General features: G+C 41.8%; 1 protein-coding gene across 3 annotated transcripts in view; it reads left to right on the top strand.

The window, feature by feature from the left end:
- SLC8A1 (solute carrier family 8 member A1) overlaps window positions 1–21,147 on the top strand; it is a 370,852-nt gene that overhangs the window by 296,564 nt on the left and 53,141 nt on the right. For all 3 annotated transcript variants that reach the window (XM_082642699.1, XM_082642698.1, XM_082642700.1), the window contains one exon: window positions 1,110–1,209. In XM_082642699.1, coding sequence (XP_082498825.1) covers window positions 1,110–1,209 — 100 coding nt within the window. The remainder of the gene's footprint in view (window positions 1–1,109; window positions 1,210–21,147) is intronic.

Genomic DNA, 21,147 nt, shown 5'->3' with positions numbered 1-21,147 from the left:
TTTTCCTTCCTCGCGGTTAGATAATCACACGCTGTCTCTCTCAAACCTTAGTCAATTCAGGGACACTGCACTAAACATGTACAGATTTTGACTTAAGACAAATAATATGTGTTTTCTGACTCTTTGCAATAAGTGGGAATTCGAGGATGCTCTGGCAGGAAGGGTGGGGCGTGTTGGGGACGAGTCGGTGTGGTAGTCTCTCTGGGAAGAACAGCTTCACATCCCGGAAGTGACCCTTCTCCCTGTAATTGCTGCGATTTGTGGTAGCGCTTTGGATGCATCTGCTTACTTAGTTTTCTTGTGAACGCTTGGCTGCTTCTGCTGTTCCATGAACTGACATTCATTTAGAAAGCTAAGAGTGCTAATTGTACAGAAGCAAGTGCCTAAACAAGGTCTTAAAGAAAAAGAAAAATAAGAGGCTCAGAGCTAGTAAAGCAGGGGGAAATTCACTGCAAGGTCATTGCAGTTTGCCCTGAACCATACAAAGTGACCTTTTTTGGTCTTTTCTTGTTTGCAGCAGGAGTCAGGTGAGATGAATTCTCGATCAGCCACCAGGCTGACAAAACCAGTAGCCAAAGAAAAATCCATTTATTCATGATCATACAGCAGCAGTCTTGAAGCTTTGCTGTCTGGCTGCATTTCATTGATCAACAAAAGTATAGTAAGAACAGGTTTTAGTTTCGTGATCTCTCTGCCACTTCCAGTTACCCACCGATAGGTAGTGCTGAGCAGGGCATAGGTTAATTCAATTGCAGACACATACTCTAGATGAAGCCAGGCGAGAAGCAAGTTCATGAAGTGTCCGAGGGGAAGGGATGGGCTTTTGCAGCATCCTCAGTTGTAACCGGTGAGGCTATTCTTCCTTGGCTATTAGGCAGTGAAGGAGGCTTGTATTCGCTGTGAAGAAGTTTCCATTTCAGGATGTTTCCAAGAAAGGACTATGCTTGTTTGCATAATCATAGCAGTGTTTGATATCAATACTGTTGCTCTGAGCCGAACATCTGCTATCCTTTAGATAACTCTGGGCTTTCAAAATCGTCAAGGTCTGAGATTTCCCGAGGCCTTAATCAACCCGGCAATTATTTTCTGATTCTTTTCAATCTCTCTAGAGTACCGTGGACAAACTTATTAAGAAGACAAACCTAGCCCTCGTGGTTGGGACAAACAGCTGGAGAGAGCAGTTTATCGAAGCGATCACTGTCAGTGCTGGTGAGTGCTTTTCTCTGCATATTATAAATGATAATGTCCCAAGCTTACTTTTCCTGCTATCACCACTTGGTCTAGGTCAAAGCACCCAAGACTCTCCATGATAAAATTAAAAGAGAAATGAATGTGTTTGTAATGTATATGCACATTTTGGGGATGAATTTAGACTTTCTAAGATGAAGCAAATGTCTTCACACAGGACATCCTTCTCTGTCTACACTGCGTCTTTCTCTCTGGAAATAGACAAGATAAATTTAAAGCCTACTGTGTCTCTTACTCATGGATAGCCAATCACAGGGTTTTATCTGGAAAATTCCCTGAGAGCAGGAGAAATGACCAAGTGCAGGTCAGAAAGAGACCATCAAAATCATAGGTGGGGGGGCCTCCCTGGTGGCGCAGTGGTTGATAGTCCGCCTGCCGATGCAGGGGACACGGGTTCGTGCCCCGGTCCGGGAGGATCCCATATGCCGCGGAGCGGCTGGGCCCGTGAGCCGTGGCCGCTGGGCCTGTGCGTCCGGAGCCTGTGCTCCGCAACGGGAGAGGCCACAACAGTGAGAGGCCCGCGTACAGCAAAAAAAAAAAAAAAAAAAAAAATCATAGGTGGGGGCTTCCCTGGTGGCGCAGTGGTTGATAGTCCGCCTGCCAATGCAGGGGACACGGGTTCGTGCCCTGGTCCGGGAAGGTCCCACATGCCGCGGAGTGGCTGGGCCCGTGAGCCATGGCCGCTGAGCCTGCATGTCCGGAGCCTGTGCTCCGCAGCGGGAGAGGCCACAGCAGTGAGAGGCCCGCATACCGCAAAAAGAAAAAAATCATAGGTGGGACAGGGTGACGTTAAGACACTTCACCACAATCATCTGCATCATTTTTCACTCTCTTCAACAACATCTAACAAATAAGTGTTTGCACGGGCTCTGGAAGTAAAACTAGAATCACATTCTGTTTCTTCCTATACAAGCAAAGTGCAGAGTTTTATTTAGGAAGATCCTATAAAATGAAGAGTGTTGCAAACTCAAGGAGCCAGACACCTGAGGAAATTAAATTCAGAAAGAAGTATCCCTTTCCTGTGTCACCAAACCCTGTCCACTCTCTGTGTGATTGTAAAAAGGCGGAGGAAAGCCCCTTTCAACGATTCAGGAAAGCAACACCCTCATGGGATTTTCTGGTTTTCAATTCTTCTGTTTCATGTCCACTGGTTCTTTCTCTTTAAAGATCCTCGCAGGCTCATTTTCTACTCTTGCAGCTAATGAATAAAACTAGAATTTTCTAACTAGTGATTCCCAGACTGTAAGCTATGGAAACAGCGTCACTCGCGGTTGGGTCATGACTTCTCACACAACTCCCTCTTTCCAATCTGCCACAGAATAATTTGACAGATCTCCCAAGTACTGTGGGAACAGAGGGTGATAAAAAAAAATGTTTGTGCCTGTTTATTATTAGTGCTGTTAATGATCACACGTTGGTTTCTTGCAATAGAGTATACAGTGGAAATTTATGAACAGTGAATGATGAGTAATTGCTTAGGGGAGTAGATTTGAAATGTACACATAAGTTCTAATGGAGGTGGGGACTCCCTGTCTTAGTCCTTTTGGACTACTATGACAAAATACCATAGACTGGGTGACTTGGAAACTACAGAAACTTATTTCTGGCAGTTCTAGAGACTGGAAGTCCAAGACGAAGGCCCTGGTAGATCTGGCGCCTGGTGAGACCCTGCTTCCTGGTTCATAATCTTCTCACTCTGCCCCCACGTAGGAGAAGGGAGGAGGGAGCTCTCCAGGGTCTCTTTTATAAGGGCATTGATCCCATTGCTGAGGACTTGGCCCTCATGATCTAATCATCTTCCAAAGGCCCCACCTCTATATACCATCATATTGAGAATTAGGTTTCAACATATGAATTTGGAAGGGACACAAATATTCAGCCTATAGTACTCCCTTATTATGGCTTGTATTTTTTTTCTATAAATCTAAGATTAATACCTGAGGCGTGAGCTATATTCCTTCTTCGTAGAGAGAATAAAAACTAAAGGGACAAAGGTAACTTGAATAAGAAACTGTTGACAAGGCCAGTGGTAGAAAACATTAAAAAAGAACCCAATTATTTTATGGGCCTTGACATACTAGAATTGAAACATTAAAAGCAGCATAAGCCTTAACAGACCATTTCTAATAGTTTCCAGGTTTCCTTTGACTGCAGATATATGAGTATTTGTATGATGGTCACAAGCTGGACCTCATTCAGTGATTTTTCTGTATGTCAGTCATTCATTGTTCTTGCTGGGAAGGATATGACAGTGAATGAAAAAGACAAATAAGCCTGCATGAAGCTTACCATCTAATTGCAGGAGACAGCAAATAAGTAAAATAAGCAAGAAGTCAAATAAGGTGTCTGTACGATGGTGAGCTAGTCATGGAGAACAACAAAGCCATGGAAGGAGACAGGAGGTGTGCATAGAGGCTGCATTGGATGGTAGCCAAAAAGACACCATCCATAGACATGTCGATGCTGAATTTGCTTTTCTAGCCATGGAGTGGTTTGTGTTGGTTCATTCACACATTTTTGCAACTTTCAGGGACCAAGGTAAACATTTTATGGCCAGTCTATGGCAATGGAAAAGGGTGGTTTTAAACAGCAGGAGTGATTATGCTGCAAACAAAGTTGTGTATTTGCTCCTCGTTAGAATAGGTATACAGAGAAACAACTCTAAAGATGCTATAAGACTTTCTTACCTTAAAGGGGAAGATTTTGGTTGGCCAGCACTTTCTTATGTTGAATCATATCCTCTCAGAATCTCATGAGGTCAGTATTATGATCATCCTGACCTTCTGGAGGAAGAATCTGAGCCTCAGCAAGGCAACTTGCCTTTGGAAGGTAGCCCAGAGCCCTGATCTACCAAATACTAGTCCAGTGTGCTGTCCACTGCCCTTAAGAGAGAGAAATTTCCAAGTGAGGAAAATTGCTCCTCCCGTCTGGCTCATGGAGTGACACTGGCCTTGTCACCTCTCCTGGTGCCATGGTTTCAGCGCTTACATGAGGGGAATAACTCCCACTCAGATCCTTTGAAGAACGGTTCATGAATGAAATGCCAAACCTCTCGAAGGTTCTTATTTATCATGCAATATATTCTGTTTTATGTTTCTAAGTGACTGCTTGGGAACAAGACAAGATGGCTCAGAAATTTGCAGGCTGCTGGGTAAAATTCATCTTCTTTACCATTTTGAGACAAAATATCAGAAAAGCAAACCATAGCCTATAGCCATTAAATTACATGAAAGGCAGTTAGGAAGCTTAGTTGTTGTCATTATGATTAAATTTAAATCTCTAAAGAATGTTACTATTCTTGGGTTGTTAAATAGACAATACAATATGTAAAGCAGTATTTCTTGAAAACAGGCTTTCATTGGATTTTAAGATTTCATGGCTAAATAGTTGAGAATCAGAAAGAGTTGCCTTATTAAAGATGTTAAATTGCTTTTAAATGGCTCTACTGAGAGGCTTTTTCCTGTGCAATTTTCTGTGCAAAATTGAGACAATTTATCTTGCTAAACAAAAGTAATAATTTTATAAATAGGATTTTGCTTCTGTTTCCCACTGATTATATTTAAGCTAATTTCAAGGTAACCCCCTGGCTGTCTTTTGGTCCTCCTGTCTTCTCTGAATTTCATAGCTCAGTCCCTGGGCCTCCTATGACCATAATGTTTCTGTAAACCAAGTTCTTATAGTTCAATATTTGAAGAGTTAAAGGACTTAGGAGACTCAAAGGATTAGGAAGGGATTATATAGTCACGTCCTGGCAGTTCTCCTTCTATCTTTCCCTGGGTAGAATACCAGGAGCGGTAGCCTGCAGCAGTGAAATGCCTGTCAGAAATTTACAAGGCAAGTCTAGTACCATCAGGTGCTTTAAGATGTGCCAGCCGATGTATTTCCAAGGGAAGCCAGCACTCACTGTGTGTCTGGTTTGAATTTCCCCCAGTGCCGCCATCTTTCTAGTGTCTCGGCTAGGGCAGAATGGAGGGTTGGCTTTAAGAAACTGTGGACCAGCTGGGCTACGAGGGAGAAACAGATGTTTCGGGGAAGAGGGCAAAGGTTAGCTGGGTAAAGAGAACCAGGATGCCAGTGCCAGTTCCACAGGCAGCACATTGTTGTTCTTCCCAGCAGCCTTGGGCGGTGGTGAGGTGAAGAACAGAGTGGTGACAAGCCTGGCTTTGGAGTAAGATGTGGATTTGTGTCCCAGACCTCCAAATACTCCCTGGGTGACTCTAGGCAGATTGCTTCCCCTCTAAATCTCAGTCCCCTCGTGTATAAAGTGGAGAAAACTGTTCCTCACTCATGGAGTTGCTATAAGGATTGATCAAGGCAACACATATTTTCACAAGGACTGTCTGTGCATTGGGATAGTGCAGTTGGTTATTTGAGAGGCAAACTTCTTGAATATTCTACGATAAAATATAACCAAACTTTGTGGAAAGGCAGTCAATTCAGTTTAATTACTAAAAAGGCTAGGTGACTAAAAACACTGGTTGACCTTTTTGTTTTGTAGTATTACACATGCCATTTGATAGATAAGGAAAGTGAGATTCAGAAAAACAATGTGACTTGCTCAAGATGCCAAAGCTGGTAAATGTCAGCGCTGGGGTACATATCAGCCTGGGATTCTCTTCTGTGTGAAAAGTGCACTCACTCGCTATGCCTGAGTCCTGAGTACACACACACATGCACACACACACACATAGAACACCTGTATACATACATACGCAGATGCACACAGACATGTATGTGTGTGTTCAAACACACGAACTCACAGAGACACACATACATAAACATATGTGTGCATACATGCAGATACACAAAACACAGGCACAGAGACAGGCACCTTATATGGCCTGTATCTTTATTCATTTGCATAACTGAGCTGCAGATTGAAATATGAAGGGTTTTTTTTCCCCTTAATATTTGTTAAATCTCCTTAAGCCCAGCTCATGTTTCCTTCAGGGAAGGTGCCAGTCAATTCTCTAAAGAACAGAGGGAAGTGTTTGTTTCCCTAGGTACACCTGTAGTCTTCTCCTACCTAGTAATTGGTGACATTCTTTCAAGAACATTATCACACTGCCCTCTCTTTTACCTGATCATTTTAAGTATCCTGCATTAAGGCTTTTTCTCAAATTCTTTTACTTTTGACATCGATTTTGCATATCTGATATAATATCTGTTGGACTTCTCATAATGAAGGAACACTCAAAAGTGGCCCCAAAAAAAGCCTTTTTGTAGTCTTGATTCTGTCTCCTGTCAACTGCATAACTTGACAAAGTATTTAATCTTTGCTAATATGAGTGTCACCATCAGTAAAATGAGAGGGGTGGACTAGGTGAGTTCTAAGAAACCAGCCAGTACAGAACTTTGGGAGCTCTGAGGATGTCTGCTGTAGTTGTACAGCAGCCCCGATGGCATCATGTTTCATGGACTACCTGATTCTGAACAATGGAAAAAAAAAATACACTCTGCCCACTTTCCTGGCTTGCTTATATTAAATATTCAGCACAATAGCAGCATGCAATTCACATCCATTCTTCTAGAAGGAAAGGGATGGGAAGATAGTCTTCCGTTGTAAAAAAAGAAACGAAGTGAGAGGATGATTCGAATATTTCTAATTTTCCTCCTGCTTGGTAACTGGAGCCCAGAAATCCCTGTGGAATCCTTGACAGAAGAAGAGCAGACATTCAACAGGAGGCCAGGATCTTAGACGTGACTGGCCTGTCCACCCTCACTACACTTCACAATAGATTAAAATCAGAGACACCAACACCAGCTAAATAAACAGGTGGGGTGGGTGTGGTCTCCTGAGTCTACCATTCCAGTATGGAGACTAGCTCAGTTTGGGGGATGCTTCTGTCTTCGGTCTTCCATCCATGCATGTTATGTAGAGTAATAAGTGCTCTCAGATAAACTGAATTATTTAATAGCAAAAACTGTCACCTCAATGGTGCCTCTGAACAATAATTCACTTGACAATCCTGTCAACCTGAAGACTGATCCACTGCCTAAGTCCTAAATAATAAATAATAAAAACGGTACCTCAAATGAGTTTCAAGGGGCTGCCATGCCATCTGGTCTAAGCAGGAATCTTTCTAGGATCTATTATCGAACATCATTACTATGGAGACACTCTTATTACTTAATGTGTAAACCCCTGGGTCATATGAAAATCCCATTTAAGCAGCTGAAAAAAAAATAATCCTGCTAGGTCAGGTTTGACACAGCCTTCGTGTGGCTTTGAGAAAATCAGAAAAACAAAGAGGGAAGAGTGTGTTAGGGTTTGGGAGTTTTCATTTTGTCCTGTTTCTTGTGTGACTATAAAGATTCTTAATTATCCTTTATGTAAAAATAGAGATTGACTGAGGTTCATGAAAAAAGGTGAGGTTTCCTGAGAAATGGGAGGTACAGTTACCTCTAAGGAAGTTGGTCAAAAACCTATGTATAAAATTTCGGCCCACTGTCTGCTTAAATAATGTTACCACTTATTGCTTGTCTACTATGTCAATGAAAATAATCAATAAACAATCTATAATCAAAATAGAAAAGAGTTTTACCTGAGCCAAACTGAAGACTATAGCCTGCAAGACAGCTTCCCAGATTACTCTGAGAAACTGCTCCTGAGAAGCATGTTTTTCAGCACAGTTTTAGATCTCATCAGAACAAAGAACATTATACGAGTCAGGGATACATTTTTTCAAGGTTTCAAGAAAAAAAACAACAGACCAGCATGTACACAGCAAGTCAATATGGCCTTGGCACCTGGGAAGAGAGTCTTATCATCCAAGGAGGACCAGCATTGGAGTTCCAGGAAGGGAGGCATTTACGTTTTATTTTTAACATGGACCTTCTTTACTTCTGGTCAGTGTGCCCTTTTCTTTAATAATTAACTCAGATATACAATGTGTGTTTGATGGGCCACAAACAGGTTAGGGCATTGGAATGGATGACCTCTGTTTCTGAAACATGGAAATACTAAAGGGTCCTCTGAAGGACCTTTCATATTCAGCAATAAATGTCAACTTACTCTCAATGGCACTGCTATTTGAAATTTAGAGCTCTGGCTTTAATCAAATGAAATATCTGCCTTAAGGAGTACATATTAGATAAACTGGGTAATTACACCAACTTGGCCAAAGCTCATTTAAGAGATCTAATGCTTAAGACATACTGTTTAATGGTCACGTTAAATTCAGTAGCTTCTCTTCCTTGCTTTGAATTAGATATCAGGAAAGTAAAGCTTCTTTAACTTTTTATCAGAGCCCCTATCAAAACTGCTCTCACTGGATTATAAATTAATCATAATTTTAATTTTTACCTTTAAAGTATAACATTGGAAACGTATTTTTATCTTTCCTTAGGGTTAGAGTTATTATTCAAGATGTCACTATATTTAAAGAAAACATGATAAATTCCTACTTTAGTTTAAAGAAAAGGAGTTTTGTTTTTTTTCAGCAAATTAATTTTTTTTCAGTGTTTTCTTATTTGCTTTGACCATCAGAAAGCTTAATCAATTTTTTTTGTCCAAGTATTCAATATTCACTCAACTTACATGTCCTTTATTTCTGCTTTCTTCAGATATTTTTTGGTCCTATTTTATCTTAAAGTAGTTTAACTTTATTAATAGGTACAGATCTGCTCAAGTCCTCTTGGAAGTAGAAAGAGTCTAAATTAAAATACTTTTTTTAACAACAGCAAATCTGTCCTATTTCCCACTATTTCTCTAGTACCCAGGACAGTGTTTGACAGTGATAAGAATTTGTTGAATAAAGAGTGAATGAATTTAGGTGGGAATCCATGTTTTCCAATCTACATGTAACTGGGCTAAAAGCCTGTTTTCCCTATATCATACTGCCATGTCTGATCTAGAAAAAATCTATATAGACACATACATACCCTCATCCACACATATGCCATGTTTCAAAGAGTTTCAGACACATTTAATTCATATATAATGTACACAGAACATACAGCTATACAAATGCATGTCATTGTACCCATATAATACATTTATTTTTGCGTATGCAAATTAGATATGCAAATCTATATTTAAAATTGCATTTTCTGTCAGTTTCCTTAGTGGAATTTTAGTGGTTTTTGGCTGGTTATTATGATCCAAAATGAGAAAGAGGAAAAGCAGAGGGCATGAGTAACAAAGAGGATGACAGTAAGTTCCATAAAGAAACTATTTATGGCAGATATTCTAGGGCCATATTGGTAGGTAGATAAAGCAAATCTAGGATATCTATCAACTTTAAAATGTCAGTGGTAGCAGAATAAAATGTTGACTCAGGTAGCTTCAACTCTTCGTCTCAGAAAGAGGCAGGCCAGCCACACACTGGTGAGAGAACAAGAAGGCGGGAGAAGCAAGCAATTATTTTCTGGCCCCTGGATATGCTTTAGCTAATATTTCTGAAAAGAATACTGGCTTGTTGGGCTGTTTTTCTCTGAAATTGCTTATTACAAAATCTTGAGGAAAACACTGTACCAAAGGCTTGGGAATGATTCAGCGTTCTTATTTGTAAGCCTAGACTCACGTCTCTAATGTGGCTTAGAGGAGACGCAGCAGCTCAGCTCTGCAAACAATGCTCCGTCACTGGATCCAGTAGCTCTTTTGTTGGCTTCGGCTGCTGCGATGTGAATACAGTTTTAGTTGTTGCTTCCAAATCAATGCACGAGGTATTGAGGGGGGTTTCATCCCAAGGCGGGAGCCTTTGTACACTGTTTCCAGTGCGGGAAACGTTTCAGCATAATACAGCGAGGTGGAAGGAGGAGAAAACATAACCAATCCCCCCCCCAAAACACACACACACACACACACACACACACACACAGGTGGAGGAGCCTTGTGAAAGTGACTTGCGGCATTAATTCTTGCTGTTAACAGCCTGCTGTCTTGATGAAAAAACTTTGTCATTTCTGACTCCTGCAGTGAAAAGCCGCTTGCCGGAACCAACAGGCTTTGACAAAACCCAGCAGCCCGTGCCTCTCTCCTGCCTTGCCTGTGCCTGTTCACGTCTGGCTGGGTGTTGTCTCTTCTGTCCTGAGAAAGCGTCTTAGGCCAGGATCCTGGTGCAGACCTGAAAAGGAGCTTACTGATCAGCTAGTCCAACCTTGCTTTTTTTTTTAATAAATAAGAAGCTGAGACCAGAGAGGGAAAGAATTTCCTCCAAGGTCACACAGAGCCTGTTTCAGAATCCAGGGCACTTGCTACACCACACAGCACCGCTCTCATTATTCTTTCCAAGCTGGCATTTATGGAACCAGCACCTTTGCCCTTATTCCATGCCTGTCCCCTGATGTCACCTAAGGACCTCTGGGTTTCTTGATGACGTGATGCTTCAGGATTAAGTGAAGCAAAGACCAGTTTTCTTGGGCCAACAGTTTAGCAGCATTCAGAGAAGTGAATGGCCCTGCTCTTGATGAATAGTTGTTTTGTGTTCACACCAGCCTGACACGGCAACCCTGTGCAGTAGGTATTCAGGAACCTGTTTACGAGATGGGGAAACAGAAGTTGGGATTCACACTTGGACCCCTAGGTTCTGGTTCCAAGGTTGGTACTGTTTCCATCTTGTCACACTTGTGCATCCCAGAATCTAATGCCCATAGGCCACAGGCTTATTACTTTTATTCCTCGTACTTTGCTCTTGCCTCAGGGCTTGTGCATACGTTTTTTCCCCTGCATGGAAGGCTTTCCCTCCATGTCTGGATGTTGTCAGCATTAAGGTCTCAGCTCACGGGTCACCACCTCAGAGGAGTTTCTGTACAACCCAGTCACTCTTTATTATACTATCTGATTTCAGTGTCTTCAGAGCCCAGATCAACATCTGAAATGATGTTTGTTCGTTTTACTTGATTACTATCAATCTCTCCTTACCAGAATGGACATTTTATGGGGTCTTATTTGTCTGCAGTTTCAATGCCTAGAACTGTACCTGACACGTAAATGATGGATAAATATTCACTGCAGATACGAATGGTACAAATAAAGTTACTCTTTTAACCACTGCATTCCCTTTGAAGAAGAGGTTTACTGGTTATTATACTAGGGATATTGTTTCAGGTTAGAGGTTCAGCCTAGGCTTATGGTACAAAACAGTGACCTGAAATACTTTTAGAGATCAGACCTATAGACGTAACAGCATTTTCTCCATGCCTTAACCAAATAAGGAAAATAGGCCACAGACATTGATAATGAGAGGGGAAGGGATATTTTAAGGATGCTTTATATTAAAGAAAAGCATCAAACAGTTCCATTACAGGATTTTTTTTTTATGAGAGATGAAAAATCCACTGACGAACAGACAAATCTGATTGTCAACACCCACCCTAGGCAGCCTACCCTTTAAAGGAAGTGTCCACGTGCAGTCAGGGAACAGGATGCTCCATCTGAATTCCACTAAGGAGCTAATTCTCTTGTCCAAAACCGATTTCACTACATATAAGATTCTCACTTCTCTTAAAAAAAGTCTTGGGCTTCCCTGGTGGCGCAGTGGTTGAGAGTCCGCCTGCCGATGCAGGGGACACGGGTTCGTGCCCCGGTCCGGGAAGATCCCACATGCCGTGGAGCAGCTGGGCCTGTGAGCCATGGCCGCTGAGCCTGCGCGTCCGGAGCCTGTGCTCCGCAACGGGAGAGGCCACAACAGTGAGAGGCCCGCGTACCGAAAAAAAAAAAAAAAAAAAAAGTCTCATTTATCTTTTCAACAGCACCAAGAGAAAGTTAGTTGAGGCTAGGCTTTGTTTCCAGTAGATGAATCTGTGAGGTGCCCAAGCACATGGAAATCGCCAAAGCCTCTTTGCTGTCAGTGCAGAACCCTGTTTACTGGCATCTCAATGAAAATCACAACAGAGAGAAGGGACCAGGGACGAGCAGATGAGGTGCACCCTGAATGATTGCAGTCACTTTGTATTGTGCAAACCGAGGCCATGATGAGATTTCTAGATACCCCACTTTCATTACCAGTTTGCTGGCAGATCAACTCACAAACCCCATGATCAGAAGAAAGTCCCTTCACGTGGTCCTGAGACCAGGAAAGCCGTCACAAAGCAGGGGAGTTGTCTTTGCCCAAGAGCTATCTAGAGTTCATTCCATTCTCTATGCAGGGAGATTGATGTTTGCCACAGTATGAAGAAAATCCCACTTCCCCCCGGGGCTGATATAAACCACTAGCAGAGGATTTTCCTAAAGAGTAAAAGAAAACCAAACTCTTGAGGAAGAAGAAAGGAAGTAGGGCCATCCATTCATTCCCTGAAAGAGCATTCAATATTTTATACACTGTAGCATATGCAGGGGTTTATTTTAAGGAGGTAGGTTATTTCCCAATGACACTTTTCATAAAGTAATGTCAGATGAGCTTAGATTTTTATCAGATTGGATTGTTGCTGGACAAACCACAGAGATTTTTTTCTCTGGGAAAAATGGGTCAAGTAATCGCAATAAAGTGATGGGAAGAGTTTAAATCTCATAAGCAAGTCACTTAAGCTGTGAGCCTTCGTTTCTTCATCTTTAAAATGGAGAAAATAATACCTGCTTTACCAGGTTGCTGGGAGATTAAGTGGAATGTGTGTATTGACCCATATGCATGAAGGTAGGCACTTAGTAAGTGAATCTGAATTTATAGTTTAATCGCAGCAGCATCTTAAAAGAATCTAGATCGTCTTTGTGCTCCTCTGCATGTGGGGCAATCTTTGCTACACATCTACCCTTTATATCAATTTCAACATTTTCCTAGGACATAATGTTGATTTTTGTTGTTGTTGACAATTACAGGGTTATTGCTGCCCAAACAGTTCCTCGAAGGCTCAGCTTCCCACACTCCAGGAGGCTAATTCAGACACAGCTGCTGGTATTTACAAAGAGTTATCAGAGCCCTCGGTCCAGTCTTGGAATCTAGTGTGCCCACATACTACTCACTTTAACTAAACCATCTAAACTAGCAGGAGGCATCTACACTTGCTGAGTATCACTTCTACTTTTTGGAGGTTTATTTCTTAGGTGCTCTAGTCTGCAGGCAAGATGCTCCTCTATTGCAAGAGCCTGAAATTCTGTCAATCCTACAATCAATAAAGGGTAAGAGGACCCTCTGAGTTTCAAGACTCAGCCTGACTTGGAGTGATTTTGCAAAAATAAAGCTTGGGGCAAAAACCACATGTGACTAATTCTGTCAGCCCACAGTCATTTAGGAGTCCTCAGCTCACATAGAGGAATTCTTTAAAAAGAACGAGGCTAAGCAGTCGAGTTTCAGCTTTAAACTGATTCATTTGGCTAATAATCAAACTTGCATGGAGCTAGAACTCCTTAGTGGGTCCGTTTTTCATTTTGACCGTGGCTACATTTGCTGAGAAATATTCCTGTCACGTTAGATATTTCTTGTGCTGTGTTAACCATCCTAACAAGGTCCATAAGGACCTAAACTATTAAGCATTCTGTTCTTTGTGGAAAATTTCACCCAGGGGTTCATTTGTTTCCAACAGGGTTGAAAGTTATGCGCAGAGAGTGAGCTGCCTTCAAGTGTCCCTTTCAGGATTGTCACATATCACCTGTCCCTAGCCGCCCAAGTATGGACTGAAACTAACACTGGTCCTGTGGGGCAGAATGGCCCATAGCTATCTTGGGCTTGGAAGTAGATGGTGGGGATGATTAACAGTGTCCTCTCCATCTAAGAACAGGCCAGAAGTTCAAGTCACAAAGCTACAGCAGTCTTGAACTCATATTTCTTACAACATGATGTTGATATCCGATGCATCTCTCCAAGGAAATAGAATGAGAACTAGAGATCAGTCAAGTCTCTAGAATAAAGGACATACTCCTAGCTGTGGGTGTCTAGGCACAGTGGATTTTAGGCATGGGGTCTCCACACTAATTCTGATCCCCACGACTTAGTAAAGACGGGCCTCTTGATATATGACCAGGCTTGCTCTCAGGCCTTTGGCTGCAGGGGACGAGGGCAGTGAGACTAGAGACCCTCAGAAGGGCCCACAGCCCACCACCCCCAAGGACAACTAGCCACACCAAGAGACTTTGTCATAATCCAAATACATTTTAAAGAAGGCTTCAAGAATGACACTTCTTAGAAAGAGGTGGTATGCTCTCAAGGTTCGAGTTTTCTCATGACAGTTTTACATGGACTGAAAAGACAGTAAGTCATCACTTCTTTTAATCACTTCCTATTAAGGACAGGTGAAAGATTGTACAATTGTGTCCCCCCAGATCAATTATGCTAGTGTGGAAAATGGAAGACATGACCTAGAAATGGCTTTGGAAGAGTGGATTGTTGGTGTTGGTTTATTCGTATGACAATGTGTGATGTCAGCCCAATGTGTTCATTAACAAAAGTGCCCAGAATGAGGATGGTGAAAGACCTTCCCCAATGCAGGCAAATGAGCACCTCTTAGAGTTGCATTCAGCTCCATGAACTGCATTCTAAAAAAGAAGGCTGTGTACATGTCAGTCCCAAACTCCCCATCTATCCCTTCCCCCTACCCTTCCATGTATACGCTGCTCTATTTAAAATAGGTAACCAACAAGGACCTACTGCATAACACAGGGAACACTGCTCAGTATTCTGTAATAAGCTCAATGGGAAAAGAATTTGAAAAAGAATAGATACATGTATGTGTATAACGGAATCACTTTGCTGTACACCTGGAACTAACACAACATTGTTAATCAACTATACTCCAATAGAAAATAAAAATTTTATAAAGAAGAAGAAGAAGACTGCTCAGAGGAGCATGGCCAGACTGAACTTGGAGCGAGGACTGAGGGTGAAATGAGAGGAGCCAGCTTCAAGTACCTGAAGGAATGTCATGTGGAACACGATTCAACTTACTCCACATGGCTTAAGGAATGGGACCCGGACAAATGAATGGACCTACCAGCCCAAGCTGACAGCCAGAGCTGTTAAAATGTGCATTGTGAGACTATGAACTCCCTAATAGCTGAGACTCTCAAGTGTGCCATGGGTGACTATGTGGCAAAGAGATTTTAAAGCAAGTCACATTAAACAGGGAGCTGACATTGGCAGGCTCCGAAACCCTTCCAATGCTTTAAGTTCAGGTATTTTTCTAATCCCCACACGTTTCATTTGATAGAAGCAAATGTCTCTATTCTTTCCCTGTGCTTTGGCAACTCATAGATCTAGAAATGTGAGTGAATTGTGTTTTGAGATCTCTGTTGATAAGGAATTATCTTGCAATATACTTGGAAGAAATGTTGCTGACATCTTCTACTTTGCATCAGAGAATAAGTATTTGGCCAAAAAGTTCGATCGGGATTTTCTGTAAGGTGAACAAAAATTCATCAGTTGAATCAGTTCTCAGTTTGTTCTCTTAAAATTAGAAGGGGTAAATTAGCTGATTGCTAAAGTTTCTTTCATTTAAAATATTTAGAGGGCTTCCCTGGTGGCGCAGTGGTTGAGAGTCCGCCTGCCGATGCAGGGGACACAGGTTCGTGCCCCGGTCCGGGAAGATCCCGCATGCCGCGGAGTGGCTGGCCCCGTGAGCCATGGCCGCTGGGCCTGTGTGTCCGGAGCCTGTGCTCCGCAACGGGAGAGGCCACAGCAGTGGGAGGCCCGCGTACCACACACACACACACACAAAAAAAAGTCCGCAATAAAATATTTAGTAATTTTGTAAGAACCTTTGAATAAGAGAAATGGAAATATACAACAGAAGAGTAGAACTTGATTTATAATTATTGTGTACCGGGTTGCAAAGAAAAAAGAGTGATAGCTATGGAAGAGAAAGCCCATTCAGTAACAAATTAGCTTGTTAATCTGTTTGAAGAGAACAAATCTTTGTGCTCAGAAACTAAAGAGAAACAAAATCAAATCAACCACACGGGAAAAAAGGAATAAAATTTCAGAAAGAAATTATGCCCAAAACAATGTCTACAGAATGAAGAAGACCACTGTGGTCTACCGTCATGGTTATTGATTTGTATATTACATGAGGCTGCTGGGTAACACTTCTTGGGCTTAGAAGATCACATGGAAGGCAGTGTCGTTTCCCACAAATATCATCCTAAATCCATCGTGTCATACTCCCGGAAAGCATTCTGATCATTCTCATTATTCTCATAGTTGGAGGATAGTCTTGCAAAATAAAAATGGACTAATTATAAATAAATGAATATCTAGAAGGAATTGAACGTCAGTTTCTCAGATTAACAAGATTCTCTAAACTGCTTTCCATTACCGAGTTGTGATAATTTAGGCCAGTTTCCCAAAGTCTAGAGTGAAGAGCTATATGCAAAGCAGGATGTTTGATTCAAATGGTTGGCCTTTGACGACTGGAAATGAAAATCATGTGCCACACTCTAGAGATTCAAAATCAGCCATAACCATGATGCTCTCCCTTACTGTATTGTCTTGTCTCCTGGGTTTAGTTGGTCCCCAGGAACTCGAGAAAGAGCATATGGCTGACTGCCAAAAACATATCATATCTAGAAAATAAATTAGAATACAAACATTACTGATGATGCAACATCATTTTTACAGTCCTACAAAAAGGCAACATTGCATTTCTATTGCATGGGGCATCAGAAGAATTCTCAGGTTCAAACTTTGAATCGGTGTGTGACGATCGATGCTGTAGTCCTCAACTTGCTTCAACAAGACATCATGGGAAGTAAAATGTTCCCCGGGCTGTTAGATCAAATCCCAACTCAGCCACTTACTGACTGTGTCATTATTTTAGAAAGTCACTTAACATCTCTGAACTTCATCTGTATGATGGGATTAATGATGCGGTTATTGTAGGGATTAAATAAGATCAAGTAGGTGAAAAAAGTTAGCTCAGTGTCTGACATTTAGTAGACACCCCATCATGTTCTCTCCCTCTGTTCCTTTCTTCCTTTTTTCTTCTTAAAACCAAGCAGCTCGGGGAAGCTGTAGTGATAACGGCTCATTCAAACAGAATATAGATTCTGTGCAGTCAAGATACTCAGATCATATTGATTTACTGCCTTTCTTCTGACAAATAACAATGATGGTATATGGCACATCTGTCTGTAAAGGGGTTTGCAGTTTTACAAAGGACTTGGACATTTCCTCTCCTGGTCCTCACAATAGCTCTGTGATGTGGGATTTAGGGAACTCCTCTGATGAGGAATTGAGGCCCAGGAAGGTCAAGTGTCTTGCCCCCAAGCAAGCTATCAGAACCAGAAATTGACTTAAGTCTTCAGACCCAAATGTCCATTACACCCCAGCAGCCTCTATTTCTAGTTCTTAAAGTTCTCCCTGAGGCCAAACCCTGAGCATCTCTACAAATTAACACCTGGTTTACTTTAGCTGCTGTGTACTCTGCAGGTGCCAAGCCCAGGGATTGCCTTTCTTGATCAATTAATTGTGCTGACAATGCCCTTGTTCTCATGCTCCAGAGCAGGGCCAGGGCAAGTACTATTATATCAGTAGGTGAAGGGATGCCCTGTCCACTCTCTGTGATTTTAATGATTAGACTACTTTTGTAGTTATATGTAGGAAGTCCAGTATGAATCAAGGAAACCATTTAAAAAGCCATGGGAGGGATTAATCAAATACAGCTTGTGTGTTATCTTCCCATTAGTGAAATCTATAAAGCTGAAAAGAAGGATTCTGGGATAAGAGGATCCTTTGTTTGGGATCCTATAAAAGGAAACCCACCAATCTGCCTGTTTCTTTGCTAATACAGAAGAGAGACTGGAAAGAACTACACAGCGTCCAGTAACCCTGAGCTGGCAAACATACCAGCAAATTACTATCATCTCTACCGTCACATAAAAGATGCTCCAGGTGTGTGTGTGTGTGTGTGTGTGTTTTTAACGCTCCACTGCTTTTTGCAAGGAACACACTTTTAAGTATAGTCCAGGTGGTGATGAATGAACATAATATTTCTTTGTCCTTCTCCAAGACAAGGTAATTGTGCATCATACATGGCAGTCAGGGGTCATTTTTAATATTTAAATAACATCTGAGTGGGAGATTAAAATTTATAAAGAGCAGTGAGATCCCAGGAAAAAGATGGGAAGCCACGTCTTTCAAATGCAATAAAACAGATGGGCCTCCCAGTCCAGACTTAAGCATTAAGATGTTTAATATTCCTTATAATGTTGGAAGCCTACAGAAGGAAATTCTCCCCCTCTCTCTCTCTCGCATGCACACACACACACATACACACACACATTTTGCATTGTACACTTACAAGTCATAACATTAATTCCAAAGGGCAATATTAGATTTTGTTTTTAAAAACCTAGAATGTCACCTTAGGACCCAGCATCTTGACTAAGTAATTAAGTAATGATGGGGAAACACAGTAACAATCCTAAGTGGAGGAAAATAATGATAACTACCATGGTAATCATTACCTTGAAATATCCTCACACACTTTGCAGAAATGATCTAATTATTCCCTTGCACATCCTTCATGGGAAAGGTGTTATTATTTCCATCTTGAAGACAAATACAACATCTACTCTCAATTTATAAGTGGCATTTCTTCTCAGAAGCTTCATTATTTGTTTTCTTGTTCGTCTCCACAGTATGAGACTTAGACACCCCAAATTAAGAAATTTTGTAGAGTCAGAGGCAGAATAATCTGTGTTTCTATGAATGATTGATTAAAATCTAGTGTTTTCCAAACTGTTTTAATCATACCCCCTATGAAATTATAAAATATTTACAAATATCGATATTTTGAAGGATCATATACAAAATAAATATAACTAGAAAGTCTAGTGCTTTTTCTGAGCTTTCCTGGGGTACATGCAGTCCCCCCTTTGGATTGGGAAGCAGGGAGAAAAGGAGGTAGAGAAATAATTACTATGGTCCTCTTCTTCCTACCCCCCTCAAATAAGGACTGACAATTGCAGCTCTCACAGTGAGTTCCACCTGGAGCTCAAGTGGAGGGTAAAAGGGAAATGGGAAGAAAGGTGAAAGCAGTGAAACTGAGAGTCAAATCCATTTCACCTGCCTTCACTAATCAAGGCCATTTTGAGACTTGCAGGTCCTCCAAGAAGCTTAAACAATAAGATGTTGGCCCAAGTTGTTTTAGGCACTTGGAGTCAGCTGTGGCTAGTTGGGACTGAGCTGGTTAAGACTGGGTGGGACCGCTGACCCTCCAACTGGGCATGCGTGGGTGCTTAGTTACGCCTGCGCAGAACCAAGATTACCGCACCTTTTCCCAATCGCCTTTCCCCATGCTCCCCACGCCGCAGACCACCCAGCTTCTTTATTCGTCATCCCACAAATACCCTGAACCCTCTGCTTTCATAGAGGGAGCTTTGAGATTTGTTCTCCTGTCTCCTCGCTTGGCTGCCTTGGGGAAAAACCCTCTCAGCGTTTTGGCTTGCTGTGCTTGGGGCAAAAACGAACCTGGTTCAGTAACAGAAGGAGAAAAGAAGAAATGGAAGGAAACAAGAAAGGAGTAAGTAATAGAAACACTGAGTGGCTGTTCCTGTATGTCAGTGCTATGACATAGGATGCTTCCAAAGGGGCTGTACTAATTTGCTAGGGTTGCCGTAGCAAAATACCCCAGACTGGGTAGCTTAAACAATAGAAATGCGTTTTCTCAGCTCTGGAGGATAAAAGTCCAAGATCATGGTTTTGGCAGGTTCGGCTTCTCCCAAGGCCTCTTTCCTTGACTTGGGGGAAGGAGGGGCCACCTTCTTGCTGTGTCCTCACGTGGTCTTTCCTCCATGTGCATGTATCCCTGCTATCTCTCTGTGTCCCAATTCCCCCTTATAAGGACACCAGTCAGATTGGATAAGGGGCCACCCTAACAGCCCCGTTTTCATTTAAGTATCTTTTTGAAGGCCCTATCTCCAGTCACATTCTTTGACTGGGGGTCAGGCTTCAACATGTGAATTTGGAGGAGCTACAATTCAGTCCATAACATGTGCTTTTATTTAAAAGCATCTTCTACTTTCAGGCACGGATGATATTAGAAATATGTAATAACCGTACAGCGTGAGCACTGTAGGAAATGGTTGATGATAAACTGAGGCACACTAAAAGTTTTTAAGAGTTTATTTGAGCAAACATGGATTCACATCAGGCAGAACCAAACCAAAAGCGGTTAGGGGCACTCTGCCATTAGGAGCTGGGAACAGCCTCGTATAGAGCAGACTCGGAAGTGAAGCAAGGAAACTGAGTGGCTCTAGCTTAAGCAGTTGCCTTACTTGGGAGAGCCTAGGTGGGTTGTTTGTGAATGACGGTTCCTCGGTTTCATTTTCTCAGATACAAATGTATTTATAGGAATTGACTCTGGCTGAGGTTTCGGCTTGCTTACACTCGTTACTAAGATGTTAGAACCACTCCAGTCTAATGGCCTCCTTGGTCAATTACTTTAACGTGGTCAACCAGGCTCTTTCACTCTAGTGTGTCACTCACTTTTCCATCGGCTGACCTGAGTCAAGTCCTCTACCTAGTTCGTTTCCAAAGGGGATTCCATCCGTCTGCTGAGGGCTTCTTCCCAAGAGCTTATTGGAGACCTTCCAGAGCCTCAAAGACGAGGCTACTTTCTCTGCAGATCCCCAAAGTTTATGAGCATAATAATTCTGACTGTGCACTCACTGAAGAGCAAACCATTGCCTCTTCTTTTGTCCTGTAAGATGACAAGTTACAAATCCAGACACTCGTGTTTTGTGAGAGGCACATTGTAAATGAAGTTTCCGTTTTAGAATACTATTAATTTCCTGGCTCCTTTAAGTAGTAAGCTTTGTGAATTTACTTGGCAACATTGTTGTATGTGTGTGTTATGTAATTAAGTAGTTACATATGTGTATTGTGTAATTAAGTAGTTACATAAAGTCAGTGGAAATTCATACATGTATGCACATGCTGGAGATTAGACCAAATACTAAGGACACAAAAATGAACAAACTCCTGCCCTTGACAGGCTCATAGTCAAATGGAGAAGGAAAGTGAACAG

The sequence above is a fragment of the Mesoplodon mirus genome (assembly GCF_964341445.2).
Source record: "Mesoplodon mirus genome assembly, chromosome: 14".
Taxonomy (NCBI): domain Eukaryota; kingdom Metazoa; phylum Chordata; class Mammalia; order Artiodactyla; family Ziphiidae; genus Mesoplodon; species Mesoplodon mirus.
This window is presented reverse-complemented; position numbering and strand designations above follow the sequence as displayed.